At 39.3% G+C, this 14,843-nt stretch overlaps 1 protein-coding gene across 1 annotated transcript in view; it reads left to right on the top strand.

Annotated features, from left to right (window-relative positions):
- The window catches only part of DAW1 (dynein assembly factor with WD repeats 1), a 35,084-nt gene extending 27,829 nt beyond the window's left edge, over positions 1-7,255 (top strand). The window contains exons 11-13 of the mRNA XM_065927621.1: positions 2,878-2,954; positions 4,774-4,936; positions 7,221-7,255. Of these exons, the coding sequence (XP_065783693.1) occupies positions 2,878-2,954; positions 4,774-4,936; positions 7,221-7,255 (275 nt within the window). The remainder of the gene's footprint in view (positions 1-2,877; positions 2,955-4,773; positions 4,937-7,220) is intronic.
- Positions 7,256-14,843: the final 7,588 nt, after the last annotated feature.

Raw genomic sequence — 14,843 nt, 5'->3', positions numbered from 1 at the left:
TATCTCCCTACAGTCCACAGATGACTATACACTATGTCTCCATTATCTGCTTGATGGCTTGTATGATGCTACCCTATGTCTTTTCATCATCTTGAGAAGCACACATCATCCTATACTAAAGCTGTGTTATCTCTATGGTAACCACACACACATTGCACACCGTGTCTGCATCAACATTCTGACTGCCATGTATGACCCTACCTTACACTTGAATCAGCTTATTGATGGTCCTGGATCATGCTACACTATGTCTGTCTCATCTCCTTGATTCTACACTGTATCCTTGTGATCTTCTCATCAGTAACCCATGACACTATGCTGTGTCTCGGTCATCTCTCTGATGAACATGTGTGATGCTACACTCTATCTGCATCATCCTTCTGATCACCTTTGATCCTAAACTATGTCTGCACCATGTCCCTCATGACACCATCATGCTTGATGCCATCCTATGTCGACATCCTCTCTGTGATAACCACAGGTGACTCTGAATCTGTCAGCCACTGTGAGTGTGTGTCCTGCTACTCTATGACTGTGTCATTGCCCTGACAATGTGAGCAAGCTTTCACTCTAAGTCACCTCTCTGATAATCATGTATGTTGCTACACATATGTTTCATTCCCTTACTGACCATATGTGACTACATTATGCTTATATAAATTCCTTAATAGCTTTTTAAGAAATTATGGCAAAAATCGAATGCTGTTTCTAGGCTGTTTCTGTTCACTTCTTTGTCTATATTTGCTCCTTGTGACTAGCATACTTTTAAGTAGCTACTTTGTATTGTAATCAGTTGTAGAATTTTGCCTGTGATTCATTTTAATTACAGTCTTTATCACTGTCTCACTCTTCAAAATTATTTTTGCAAGCTGTTCTCTTACTCATTAGGACTTTTCAAAGGTGATCCTTTGATCATACACACATGTCTTTTTTGCCTCCTGGAATACAAACACCCTGAATCTGGAGAATTTTATTTTTTAAACTAACTACTTATTTTCTCATCTTCTCACAGATCTTGGCTTTTAAAAATCATCCCTTAAAAATAATGAATCTGCCCTTTTCATTTTAAATATCATTCTCATTAATACAAAACAATCTGTTTATTAAATATATATGGAGTGCCTACTTTGTGCCAAGAATTCTTTTAGGAACACAGGATTTATCGATGGGAAAAAGAAATGGGCATCTCTTCCCTCCTGGAGCTATGTTTTGAAGGGGGAGACCTCAAACAATACCATACATGTGTCTTATATAGAATATTAGATTATATAGAATGTCAGGAGTTGTCAGTGGTATGGGGGAGGAAATAAGCAGGGACAAGTGATCAGGATGCTGAGGGATGGAGGTGAATAAAATATAAGTTCAAGTCTTTAATTTTGTCCTTTCTATCATCTGCTGTTTTCCCCAGCAGTGATTCTGTTCTTTCCTTTCTTCAATAGCATATTGCTTTCACAAAACATCTTTCTCTTTTGGTTTGTGTTGTAAACTTCTTTTCATTCTGTCCCTCCTAAGAAGTCTTGATATTTAGAGTCATTTTTTATTTACCTTTGGTCTTTGCTCCTCATTCCCATCTTAAAATTTGATTTCATTCAACAGAGTTACTTGCCTCTGCAGCTACAATCTGTTTCTTTATATTTATTGCCTCGTTCACCTTCACTGGAATTACTCTCAAGGCTGAATTTTTTTGATGTCTTATTCATATTTCTATCTTATAAAAATTGCAATTTCAGGCTATATTATTTTTGTGTTTTCTGAAACTTAAAAATACTTTTGCAAAATTTGATGTGTTAGTCTATACTGCATATTTTTGTCATATTCACAAACTTTTAAAACAAGTGGATCACTTTACTTTAAAGCTTTTGAAATACCCAATGAAGTAGCAATATTATATTTTAATCATATTAATTCTACTGTAGCAATTTTTGTCTACTTCCTCATGAAGTTGTCAGAGAGGAAAGTTAAAAATTAAGATATCTTGCTTCTCTCTAAATGGAAATTAAGTAACCAAAATTCCCTATCTTTGGAAATTTTGCTTTGATTTTATACTTTGTGTTGTGACAGCGTCCTTCACCTGGCCAGATAAATTTTAATTTTTTATGGCAACAATTTCATTACTTCTATTTTTTTATCCTTCTATGCTTATGTAACAACTCTATTCCTTAATCCTACAGAAATGTTATATCACTTCATCTATCCATCCATCCATCTATTCATCCATTTGTCTATCAATCTTTCATTCATCTACCTATCCATCCTCACTTCCATCCATCCATCTACCTATCCATCCATCCATTCTACATCTACTTATTGAGTGTTTAATATGAGTTTGGCATTTCTAGGTACTGGATATACAGCAGGGAACAAATCATTCTATTTGTCTCTTCTGTTGAAAAGGTTTGCTAGCTAGCACCTATTCTTCATTCTTTGTAAGTAGTGGTTGCTGACCCCTCTCAGAAGGCCTCTTGTGTCTTCTGTAACCTTAGACTCATATTTGGTGTATGATATTAGTCTTGCTATTTATTTCTGTAGGTAATCAGAGTCATCAAAACTTGTTGTGAGTCCCAATTTTTTCTTTTTAAATTTTGATTCTTTTTTAATTTTTGTCCCCTCACCTCCATCTACCTTCGAACCTAGTGTCTCTTCTGATAAGTTGGGGCTAGAGAGATGCTTCCCCCCTGCCCCCCCGCCGTTCTTCTCCTGTAGGGGGATCAGCTTGCATTTATGGTATTAAGTGTCTGGATCTCACCACAGGCAAGAAGACAAACTTAGCACAGAGCTTACGTGTCAGAGGGATAGATATTTAGATAATTCAAGGCATGTGGTTCCAAGTCCTGCATTTCTGATGAATTTATATATATCTCCACTCCTCTCAAAAAGGAACAGCAAGAATTTTCAGTGCGGCCACAAGAAAATGTATTACCAAACTGGAAGGCCATGAAGGAGAAATTTCAAAGGTGAGTTGCTTTTCTCATTTGGAGCAATTTATTTATTTTCAAAAATAAGCATCAGGCTTAATATAAATCGGTCTGTTGTCACTGATAGTACCAAGGTTTTGCCCAGTTATCTCATTCTTTGTAGAAATCAGTTACCTCAAGAGTAACTTTTCAAATGTGTCCTCAAACTCAGTGTAATAAAATGATTTCTAAAACCTTTTACAAAGTATAAAACAGCATTCTCCTCAGCCATGAAAAAAGTTTCAGTTAGCAAAGCATACTTATTAAAGCTATTAAGAAGCTAGTAAAGTGCTTTTCCTGGTGCTAGTAAACACACTCCTTTTAAATTATGCAAAAGAACAGGTTGCACCCCAAATGTTAAGTGTCCTGTAGATCACATGCCATTGAGGAAGTATTTCCTAGAAATATTTACTGCTTAAAAAGTTAAAAATATTTACTGCTTAAAAAGTTTAAAAAGTTAAAACTTGAAAGCTGTAGTTTAGGATTTCATATGAACTCCTCCCAAAAGCTTATCCATGCAGGATGGCCATCCACTCAGTGATCTGAGGTTTAGAGATGTCCTCAGAAAATTGTAGAGAAGGCTTTGAACCGGTGACTCTCACCCACAGCTCAGCCCAATTCCTTGGTCTTGTGCCTAAGATGAGATTGTTCATTCTTTTTAATGTATCAGCTCAATGGATTCAAGTCTCTGCAGGCTCCCCTGCTATTGGTGGCCCTTGCCCTCCTGCCCATCAGCGTTGGTCTCTGAGACATTGCAGAGCACATCCTCTGTGTTAGGCTGGGAGGCCCGGGAGATTGGTAGTAAGAGAGATGAGGGATATAGCCATGGGAAACAGGCCATGAAGAGAGACTGAGTTATGTTTCTGAGTGTCTGGCATGGCACACTCAACAAACGCACGTTTTTGTGTGTGTCTGAGTAGAAAGAGTTCTCAGACTCTATATTATTGCATTTTATGCTTGTTAACTGATATATCACCTATTGAATTGCCATCCAGTAATGGAGTTTCTATGGGGTGCCAAGCTAAAGTATTCTTTCATTCATTTTGAGAGCTTCCAGTATGCTAGGTATCATGCCAGGCCCTGGTGGCACTGTAATGAAAAAAGCCATAACCTTGGGGCTTGCCCTCATCAAACCTACAGTCACAGAGGAAGTGACCCACATCTCCATCCTCTGATCATTTAGAAAAGGTTGTAAGCAGGACGTCCAGAGGAACTGAGGACTGACAATTTTCTTTATTGCTCACATACCATGTGACAATGCCTGGCCCACTGGGGCTCTCAAGCCCACATGGATGCAAAGTGCTGCACTTTAAGTAGCAACGCAGAAAGCCCTCTCCTGTGGACCCTGACATTCTGCACCGCAGATTGAAGGACTATTTCTATGCTCATGACGACAGAAAGTTGGTCTATAGAGGTGACACCGAGGTTTGGGTTTGAAGATGTCTGACTTGTGCTCTCATCTACACCAGGGCTCTGCCTCTTGGTTTGAGTGGAGAGGTCGATGTCAACAGCCTTTGCTCCTGAAATGAAAAGAAGCTGGGTGGGGAACACTCAAAGTATAAGGGAGCTGTGGTCTTTATCCTTAGACTTGTGTGTGAGGGGTAGGCAATCAGACATCATTGTCTAGATTTCAGTTTTCATGTATTAGTCTCTGCAGTCTTTTTCCCACCCTGAAGGAACTGTTCTAGGTAAGAATAAGTACCAGGCTGGGAAAATGAACAGGTAACTCAGTGATATCCCCTTTTTACTGGTGAAAAATATACTGGGAATCAAATTACACCAACCTGTGATCTCTTTTTTCCCCCTTGCTTGCCTGTAGATTTCTTTCAACCCCCAAGGCAACCGTCTTCTCACTGGCAGCTCCGACAAAACAGCTAGAATCTGGGATGCTCAGACTGGTCAGTGCCTCCAGGTTCTTGAGGGACACTTGGATGAGATCTTCTCCTGTGCTTTCAACTATAAAGGTGACATAATCATTACAGGTAGGGGAGAAAGAGACCCCATCAACTTAGCTTTCCTTTCAAATTGGTTATTAGAGTTTCTGAGCTGAATACCGAAAGGAGTCCACTCCTATCCCCACCCTTCTTCCAGGGTCCCTATCTCTCCTGGGTGCCTTTTATGTCCATTATTTAGTTTTAGCTGCTTTGCAGGACCACAGGAGTGGGCTCTGCCACTGACTGTAAGGCTTTGTGAATCCTGAATTTCGATTGCCCCAGACAGGGTAAGAATTTAGTAGCCTGCCTTACTGTTGACTGCATATGCCCAGGCATCATCCATCAAGTGGTTAATATTCAGTTGATGGCAGTAAGTGTTAGTAACTAAACAAGTCAGGACCTGAGTTCTCCAGAGAGGGATTTACAGCCCATTAGAGCTTTATTCTTTGAGCAAAACTGTTTTCTCCTTGGGTGTCCCCTTGTAACACATTAATATCTGGGGGAAAGAGCACATATTGAACATTTTTTCCACCATTAACAATTTATTGTGAGTGAATTATATTAGCAATGTTTCATAAGAACTGGATTGAGAGCAGGTTAATTGAGATTGTAGAAAAGGGGGGAAATGCCAAGAGTATGGCATAACGTGAGTAGGTGCCTCTGGAGGGAACCCTGGCAGGAAGCAGGGTGCTAAATGATAGTATGGGGTGGGGATACCAACAGGGGCATGAATCTGCTCAACCCTTAATGATTCTAATTGTATTGAGAAAATTTTTAAATTGCTTAACTGGTCTAAGGAGTTAAATGTCGCATATGCAAACTTGGCTTCATATGTTGGCTGATTTTATTTTAATCAGACAACTTCAAAGGTGGTGAGAATAATCTCTGCCTTTGCCCTAAAATTCCGGTCCTTTCTACCTAATTATGGATGATTTCTAAAATTACAGATTACTTTCTTTGGGCCTATGGTTTGCAAGTGTTACTATTATGTAGGCATTCCTAAGACAACACCATAGTAAATAGCATCAAATCCTTTCTCTTGATGATGAAGGATGTGAGTGGTTGTGACAGAGAACACTGAAGTTGGGGCTGGTTTGTCAGAGGACCAGCCTGTCCTAGTCCACCCTGTTTGTGTTAAGCCGGGCCAGCCCTGCAGTACCTCTTTCCTCATCCACAGAAGGCCCTGGAGAATTTAGGGAAGGAATATTAGTTGTTTGTGCCTTGTTTTAATGCTGGCCTTCAAATGCCTGAGCTCTTTTAAGATATTATTAGTTTATTTAGTATTTCCCAAAGCAAACGCCTGGAGAGAGTAAAGGACAAGGAAGCCTGGCATGCTGTAGTCAATGGGGTTGCAAAGAGTCAGGCATGACTAGGTGACTGAAAAATACCAAAAATAAATAAATAAATAAAAGCACCAATATGCTAAATACTGGTCCACTCGATGACAGTGCTTATGAAACTTGGAAGTGACATGTCTTCCTTGCCATCAGCAGAACACTTTGTTTGAATATGAATCTGCCCTATTTTCCTGGTGGACCCTGGTGTGGTTAACTGCATGCATTTTCAGTGGACTGCCTGAGGGTTTAGAATCACAAAATGGAAGCAAACTGTCCAGAGTGGTCAGGACACTTTCAAAAAGATGAGATACCTTTGGGTACAAGGTACAGTTTTCACAGGCTTTTGCAGCCCCCACACTGCTTTTATTGATGATACATGCCTGGCACCTGAGGTGGAAAAAACCAACAGAACTCAGCAGTGCTTCATACTGGGGCTGCCATTCCCAGGGCCCGAATGTGGATGGGGTCCCTGGGGGAGGAGTGTATCAAGGCTGCTTTGGAAGAGTGTCTGTTGCTGTCGTGGGGAGGGCAGGAGTTTCACATTTTGACTGATGAGAAAAATCCACTGTAATTTTGAAACATTCCAAAGTGGAATGTGCTGCTTCCTCATAAATTGATCACTCAAACCTGGACATGTTCCAAGTCATCATATTTGCCACTTGGTGGTGATGCATGAAGCGGGATGGGGATAAGCAGAGGGGTGGGTGGTGTGGTGGCATGCTAGGGTCCTCTCTAATCCCAAAATGCCATGAATCTTGCAGAAGGGAGTAGAATGTGAACTTGCCCAACTTATGACCAATGGGCAAGACAAACAAAAAGACTCCCTCTCCCCAAACACCTGAACTGCTAACGGGCTCTGCAGCTGGACAACCAGGAGCTAGCACATTGAGCACATTGATCATCCACAATGACCCAGAAAATGTCAACCTGTAAACACAGAGAGAGTTAAATGAGTAAAACAAAGAAAAATAACTTTGTGAAATTTGCTTTATTAGGCAGCAAGGATAATACCTGTAGGATATGGCAGTGATTGAAGAGAGTCAGTCAACAAAGAAACTTGCCAGCCATGCTGATCAAAAGTTGGAGCGTCATAGCCAGCCAGCAAGCTATTTTGATATTTCAAATGTTTTCTCTTTATCCACAAGTCAACCATTTGTATACTGTCCTTAGTTTCACAGATATGACCGTTGAAGTTGAAGTTATATCATTCCTTGATGTCTGATGGAGATGACAGGAGTGAGCATATTGCTTGGCAAATTGGTTATTTCAATTTTGTTTTATATCTTGATAGCATCACCATACTGATAAATGAAACCAGAATGATTTAACAATGTGTCTCCTACATTTTACTTTGCAGGCTATTATAATTTCTGTTGAATAAAGTTTCTGGAGAAAATTTCTGTGAATTTGCGTGTCTGTGTGATGTATGGTTTCTTTATTATGATGTGAACTTTAATGATGTACTCTTTCAGCAGCTTTTAAATATGCAGTAGAGATTTACTAACTACAGGAACCATGATGTACATGACACTCCCATGACTTAATTATTTTATAACTAGAATTTTGTACCTTTTGATCCCCTTTCACCCACTTTTATCTCAGTTCTCTGTATAAGTTCAGTGTTTTATTTTGTTGTTGTTTTAAGTTCCACATATAAGTAAGATTACATGACATTTATCTTTCTCTGTCAGACTTATTTCATTTTAGTTTTATGCCCTCAAAGTTCATCTGTGTTGTGGCAAATGACAAGATTTTCTTTTTTTATGGCTGTATAATATTCCATTGTGTGTGTGTGTGTGTGTGTGTGTGTGTGTGTGTGTGTGCATTTTCTTTATCCATTTTTCCATCTTGGCTATTGTAAATAATGTTGCAGTGAATGTAGGGGTGGATATATCTTTTTCAGTTATGGTTTTTGTTTTCTTCAAATATATAATCAGAAATGGAATTGTTGAATTATATTATATTTTTAATTTTTTTTGAGAACCCTCCATGCTACTTTCCATATTGGCTGTACCAATTTACATTCCAACATTTTTTAGGAGGATATGTAAGTTTGAAATTTGATTAGAAGTTTTATTATTTATTTAGCTATTTTACTTTTATCAGCTCAGAAAGAAAGAGGCAAATATCAATAGAAGTTTTATCTTCCTTCCCTCATATTCAAGAATACACCTACTCCTCCTTCCACCAGAGAAAAAGTTGAGAAAGGACACAGAATAAAATATAGGGAAATATAGAAAAACATATAGGGAAAATAAAATGGATCTCATTTAGTAGCAAATGTATCCTGATTTCATAGTAGACTGGACTGTAGAAAACACACACATGTTTTTCTCTGAGGCAAAGTTAAACAGAATATAAATTCAGACTATTGAACTTAAATCTGGTTGTTAAACAATTGAAGTACCAGAGCAATCATCAAACACCAACCTGATTGATGCTGAAATACTAGACAATGTTTTTAAAAAGTCTCTTCTATGTAAAAGTGTCACAATGCATTTAAAAAATTAATGTTCAAAGATAAAACACAAGATTTATCTTTACAACTGTTATCTGTTACAATGCAGATAGCAGTCCTGATTTTACACTGAGAAAGGTATATCACAGTGACGTTAAATAATTTACTAAAGGCATAAAATATTAGGTAGTGAAATGGGATTTAGAGTCCAGGAGTTACACTCCATTATATTATGTTCTTTGACGCCCCCTGGTGGTCAAGAAAGCCTTTCTTGGGCTTTCCTAATGGTTCAGACGGTAAAGAATCTGCCTGCAATGCAGGAGATGCAGGTTTGATCCCTGGGTCAGGAAGATCTCATGAAGGGAATGGCAGTGCACTCCAGTATTCTTGCCTGGAGAATGGCATGGACAGAGGAGCCTGGCGGGCTACAGACCAAGGGATCACAAACAATCAGACAGGACTGAGTGACTAACACTTTCACTTTCATATATTACATTCTTAAGTGAAAAAGTCTTAATTGTGGACGAACAGTATCAGATGTACCAGTAGGAAGGTTTGGGGTGGGAATTACCTCTCAGATCATCTGTGGATGCCTCAAGAAGAAAAAATAAAACAAAATAAAACTTTAGTGCTGGAAAGGGGTAAGTAAGTTTAGAGCTGGAGCAGCCAATGAGAGCTTGAATTAGAGAAAACCAGGCCAAAATTTGGGCTTCCCTTGTGGCTCAGCTGGTAAAGAATCCACCTGCAATGTGGGAGACCTGGGTTTGATCCCTGGGTTGGTAAGCTCCCCTGGAGTGGGAAAGGCTACCCACTCCAGTATTCCAGCCTGGAGAATTCCATGGACTGTAGTTGGACATAACTCAGTGACTTTTCGCTTTCAGGCCAAAATTTAGCTGCTGCTTTGAAAATTCTAAAGAATCAGTGGACCTTGATTTTTCCTTCTAACCCTTTGATAACTTTGGGAAGGGTGGTGATAAACAGAATATTTTCTGCCGTATCAGTAAACAGAGGATGTCACAGTAATCAGCAATTGCAGCCATAGCCAATTGTAAGTTGGGGAGCCTAAGGGCACTCAGTAGGGAGAAGAATAGGCTATTTAGTAGTCATCAGACTGCAGCCACTCTCTGAGGTGAGCCCTGAAGAAAATCTGGATGTGAGAACACAGGATACTGGCCCCAGATACCTGAGGTGAAAATCAAAAGAATGATTTCAGTGAGTCAGGACTCTTGCAGCTCCCCGTGAGTAGAAAAGTGATAAATTCCTTGAGGTTTTTAGTTTTCTTTAATTACTTGCCTCCTTGCAGCAGTTCTCAGAGTTACTTGAGATGCTGCCTCCTGGGCTTGAAGTCCTAAAAATTCCCACCAAATAAGACATAATGCTCAACTTGTAGACTGTGAATACATACTTACAGTCCACAGTGAGAATACTATTTTGCTAAATCATTTAAAAGACTCAGACAATGTGTTAACCTAAGTTCATGTGCCTGACACACAGTGAGACCAAACAAACTGAAATGTCAGAGTTTGGAGCAAAGAAAGTTTTATTGCAGGGACATGCAAGGAGGTGGGTGACTCATGCCCTAAAAAGCCCCGAGATACTTGAAGGGTTTTGGAAAATATTTTAAAAAGCCAGGTGAAGGAGGTGAGGCACAGGGTATGTGATCATCTAGGGCACAATTCTCTGATTAGCTGATGATGTGGAAAAGGGTGGTGTCACAGACAATAACTTTATCAGTCCTTAGGCTCCAGGAGGCTATGTGCTCACAGTCATCAACTAGTTATATCTTCTACTTGGGGGTGTTTCCACATCTGCAAAAGAACTCAGCAAATGTAACTCAGATACTATTATCTATTCAATAGGTACTTTAGAGAGGAGCTAAAGCAAAGGATGAAATTAAAAGACATTTGCCCCTTGGAAGTAAAGCTCTGAGAAATATAGACAACATATTAAAAAATAGAGCTGTCACTTTGTCAACAAAGTTTAATTTAGTCAAAGATATGGTTTTTCCAATATTCATGTATAAATGTGAGAGTTGGACCATAAAGAAGGTTGAGCATCCAAGAAATCACGCTTTCAAACTGTGGTGCTGGATAAGACTCTTGAGAGTTCCTTCAACAGCAAGGAGGTTGAACCACTCAATGCTAAAGGAAATCAACCCTGAAAATTCACTGGAAGGATTGATGCTGAAGCTGAATCCCCAGTACTTTGGCCACCTTGATGTAAAGAGCCAATTCGTTGGAGAAGACCCTGATGCTGGGAAAAATTGAGGGCAGGAGGAGAAGGGGGTGACAGAGGGACAGATGGTTGGATGGCATCACCAACTCAATGGACATGAGTTTGAGCAAACTCTGGGAGATAGTGAAGCACAGGGAAGCCTGACATGCTGCAGTCACGTGCGACATGGTCGCAAAGAGTTGGACGCCACTGAGCAACTGAATAACAGCAAAGTAGAGGGCATGGGAGAAGACCTGTCCTAGAAGGGTTCCATAGGGTCCTGCCGCTGTACAAATGTATAGTCATGGAGATTATCCTACGTCTTACAGACCAAAGTGAAACTCTTGGCCATAAAATGACTTAACCTCCTAAGTTTTATGTTTTGAGGAATTGTTTCTTTATAGAATGCTTGTGATTGCTTTCAAATATCTCAATCTACTTTAAAAAGTGCTTACTTAGGATCATAGGGAAAGCAATAATATACTGCTGGGTGCTGGTCTCATCCCACTGATCATGATGCTATTGGCTAGCAATGCGTGAAATGCTCACCTGAGCTCCTGCTCCTTGTGGTGAGTCCTCATAGACATTTACCCACCTGAAGGCAGTGTGGCTGGATTGGCCTTCCTGGTTCTTCGTATGATTCTAATAGGGAAGAACAAATCTAACTCCATATTAGATATGTTTCTTTTAGTTTAACCTTTGCTCTCTGTTGCTTTTTTTTTTTTTAGCAAGTTAATCACTAAAAGGACAATGCCTACAGTTAGAAGCAAATATAATGGCCCATCTCAAGGAATCTGCCCCCTCTGCCTGAATGCTGAACTGATATACCTTTGTTCAGCTCCCAGAGAAACATTCTGACCCCGCTCGCCTGTGAATGGCTGCAGGAAAGAAGAAGCAGAACACATCCCCTCCCAGAGTCTGGTCAAGTCAGGAAATACTTGCAAAAATTATGGGCCTTTTTGCTTTACCTCCTGTCCTCCCTCATCTCTCTTTCCTATAAAAAAAACTAGCATCTAGACCCTGGTAAAACAGTTCTCTAGGACTCTAGTCATCTGAGGCTTCCAACCTTCCAAATAAAGTCTTTCTTCTTTGCCCCAACACCTCATCTCCCAATTTATTGGCCTGTCATGTGGCAAGCAGAATGAGTTTGGACTTGGTAATATGATTGTAAGAGGCACTTCAGCAACAACCATTAGGGAACTTAGAAAAAAGCAAGATTTTATTACCCACATGTCCTGGAGGGTACAAGTCACATAGGAGGCCAGGTGGAAGGAGGGATCTCACAGGTTCACACTTCAGTAGTGAATTTAAAACATAAGAGTGGGAATTAGGGCTTGGGAAGAAAAGAATCAGGGTCACTCAAGTGAAGTTATCCGGGTCACCCAGGGCTTTCTAAAAGAGAATGCCATAGGTGAGGTGGCCTGGCTCCTTATCTGGTTGTTTAGCTAGTGTATGTGTCATCATGTTATGCCCGATGTCCGAATCCCCGAGCGGGAAGAGAGAAGGCTTCCAAGACAATGCAACTCGCAGGAAGGGAAGTTTATTACTGACTCGAGCCAGGACTCCCTGCCGCAACCAACGCAGTGGTGCGGGTCAGAGAGCCCCGAGCCCAAGCTGATACACAAATTTATAGGGTGAGAAGCGGATTGGTTACACGTTTGCAAAACAATTTCATTGGTCAATACTTTCGCGCGCGTGGGACTTTTCTGGGGGTTTCCGCCCCGTTCCTAATTTCCTAATTGGCAAACATCGGTGAAAGCTAATTGGCCCTAATTGGCAAACAGTGGTCATTGTTAAGCGAAAGCTACCTGATAGTAGGAAGGTCTACTCCTAATCTAAGTTGCGTTACTTCTGCTCGCCTCACAATCACAGAGCTGTAAATATGCTCTTTTGAGATGGATATCTTTAAAAGGGATGCCTCAGTAGTCAAAAGCTTATTGTCAGGCACTTTCACTACATATACTCACTTTATTTTCATCTGGAGTATTGTCAGGTACAGTGAAGTGTGTGTGGGGCCTGGAGTAAGATTCTCTATGTCTATATTTTGACTCAGACTCTTATTCTTGGACAAGTTATAATACCTTACCACTCTGTCTGAGGTTTCTCATCTGGAAACTGGTGGCAATAAAAGTTCTTGTTTTGAGGATTAGGAATACATGGCACATAACGAGCATGAGGGTAATGTTTTCCATTATTATTTATGATCAATAACTTAGGAGACCTCTTCAAAACAAATTGCACTTCATATATGAACACATTTTTCAGGGAAGAACGCAGTGTTGTTTTCTCTGAAATAATAGTTGGAATATAACTCATTTAATTTGTTAAAAACATCTTAGGGAGGATTGTATATCAAATTTTTGTAAATTAATTTAAAATTTAAGTCTTTTATTACTTTCATTTTAAAGGTTTTCCTTCAGAGGAGTTGAGATGTGAGGAGATCATTAATATAGACGATTATGGTCTAACCTATCCTCATGCATTTAGATTTCATATATAATATTATGAGAATGAACTGTCTTCATAAAAATGAAGTATCTTTTCTAACAACTCATCTCTAAAACTGCAGTAGCTCATGATTTAGCATAATGTCTGATTTAAAGCAAAATAAATGATTTTTGAACTAAACAGTGTTTTTTATACACAGACGTCTTCTATTGCCATTTAAAAATGCATCAGTGATCTTTTAAATTACAAAGAAATTTGTTATGTTTTCCCATTGCTCTGGTTCTCTTAAACCAATTCAGCATTTTGGGTCTCTAAAGCGATGAAATTTGAAGTTAAAAAAAAATTGTGAATATAATAAAAGGCATACTCCTTTTCAAAAAAAGATTTACAACCTAACTCAAAATACCTACAGTCATTGTAGTTATCTTACCAAGATTATCTTAGGTTTCATTTAATTTAGGTTCTCTGTTATCTCGGTTTGGGCTGTAAGTAACGAAATACTTAATTGCCTTAAACAAGGTTAGTTAGTCCCATAGTGAGCTATTCAGGGGCATGGGGACAGAGGGACACTCCATTTAGGGGCTATCCCCTCTACCATCCTGTTGGCTTCTGTCCTTTGTGTCTTTCCTAGCTGCCAGGTGGGTTGACACTATTTTCTTAGTTTATGTATCTTGCCATCTCTTTTAATTTCATCAAATCCAGAAGAGAATTTCTTATATCTCTCATTATTTCCACTTGCTGTTCTTAGCAGTTCTGTTCATGCTGACAATGACATCCTCTCTCACATCTCCCCCTTTATTTCATCTACCCACCAAATCGCAAGCATTTTCCTCAAAAAACAAACCCTAGGTCTCCAACCTTATTACCATTTTAATCTGTAATCTATCATCTCATTTCCCCTGCACTAGACACTGAAACCAGTGTCTACTTAATTACTTCGGCTTCCTTTAGTTCCATCAGATTATTCCTTTCTAAAACAAACAGAAAAAAATTTCCAAGTGTTTATAGATTTTACAGTTTACAAGACTTTTGCATACATCAATTCATTTAATGAAGAGGAACAAAGTAGGAATGATTAGAAACTGAATTTGGAGCTGATAACACATACTTAGGGGAGGGAAGAGGTGGTTTACTCCAAAATCATTTGGCCGATAGTTGGTTAGACATGGACTCAAATCTTGAAAGGCTGTGTCCTACAAATAACCAAAAGAAGTTATGAAATAGTGATGTGAGGCTTATTTTTTTTGACATAGTGTGTTTCATGTGCTGGTGATACACATATTTTTTTCCTTTTTGGTCTGGATTTCTTTTGAATTCCCTGAATAACCTTTACAAAATTAACTTTATGAAACATGGTGCTGTTTTTCCAAGTAATAAGAGTTTCAATTTGGACCTTTATTATACATACAATGATTTAGTAACAGAGTTTCAATTGCTTGTGATCTGGTAGTTCTAAATTCAGGCTTCCCCTGGAAATTATATTGTAACAGATTAGAAA

Source organism: Muntiacus reevesi, chromosome 3, assembly GCF_963930625.1.
Source record: "Muntiacus reevesi chromosome 3, mMunRee1.1, whole genome shotgun sequence".
NCBI classification, from domain to species: Eukaryota; Metazoa; Chordata; class Mammalia; order Artiodactyla; family Cervidae; genus Muntiacus; species Muntiacus reevesi.
The sequence above is the reverse complement of the archived record's forward strand: the minus strand, read 5'-3'. Positions and strand labels throughout refer to the sequence as shown.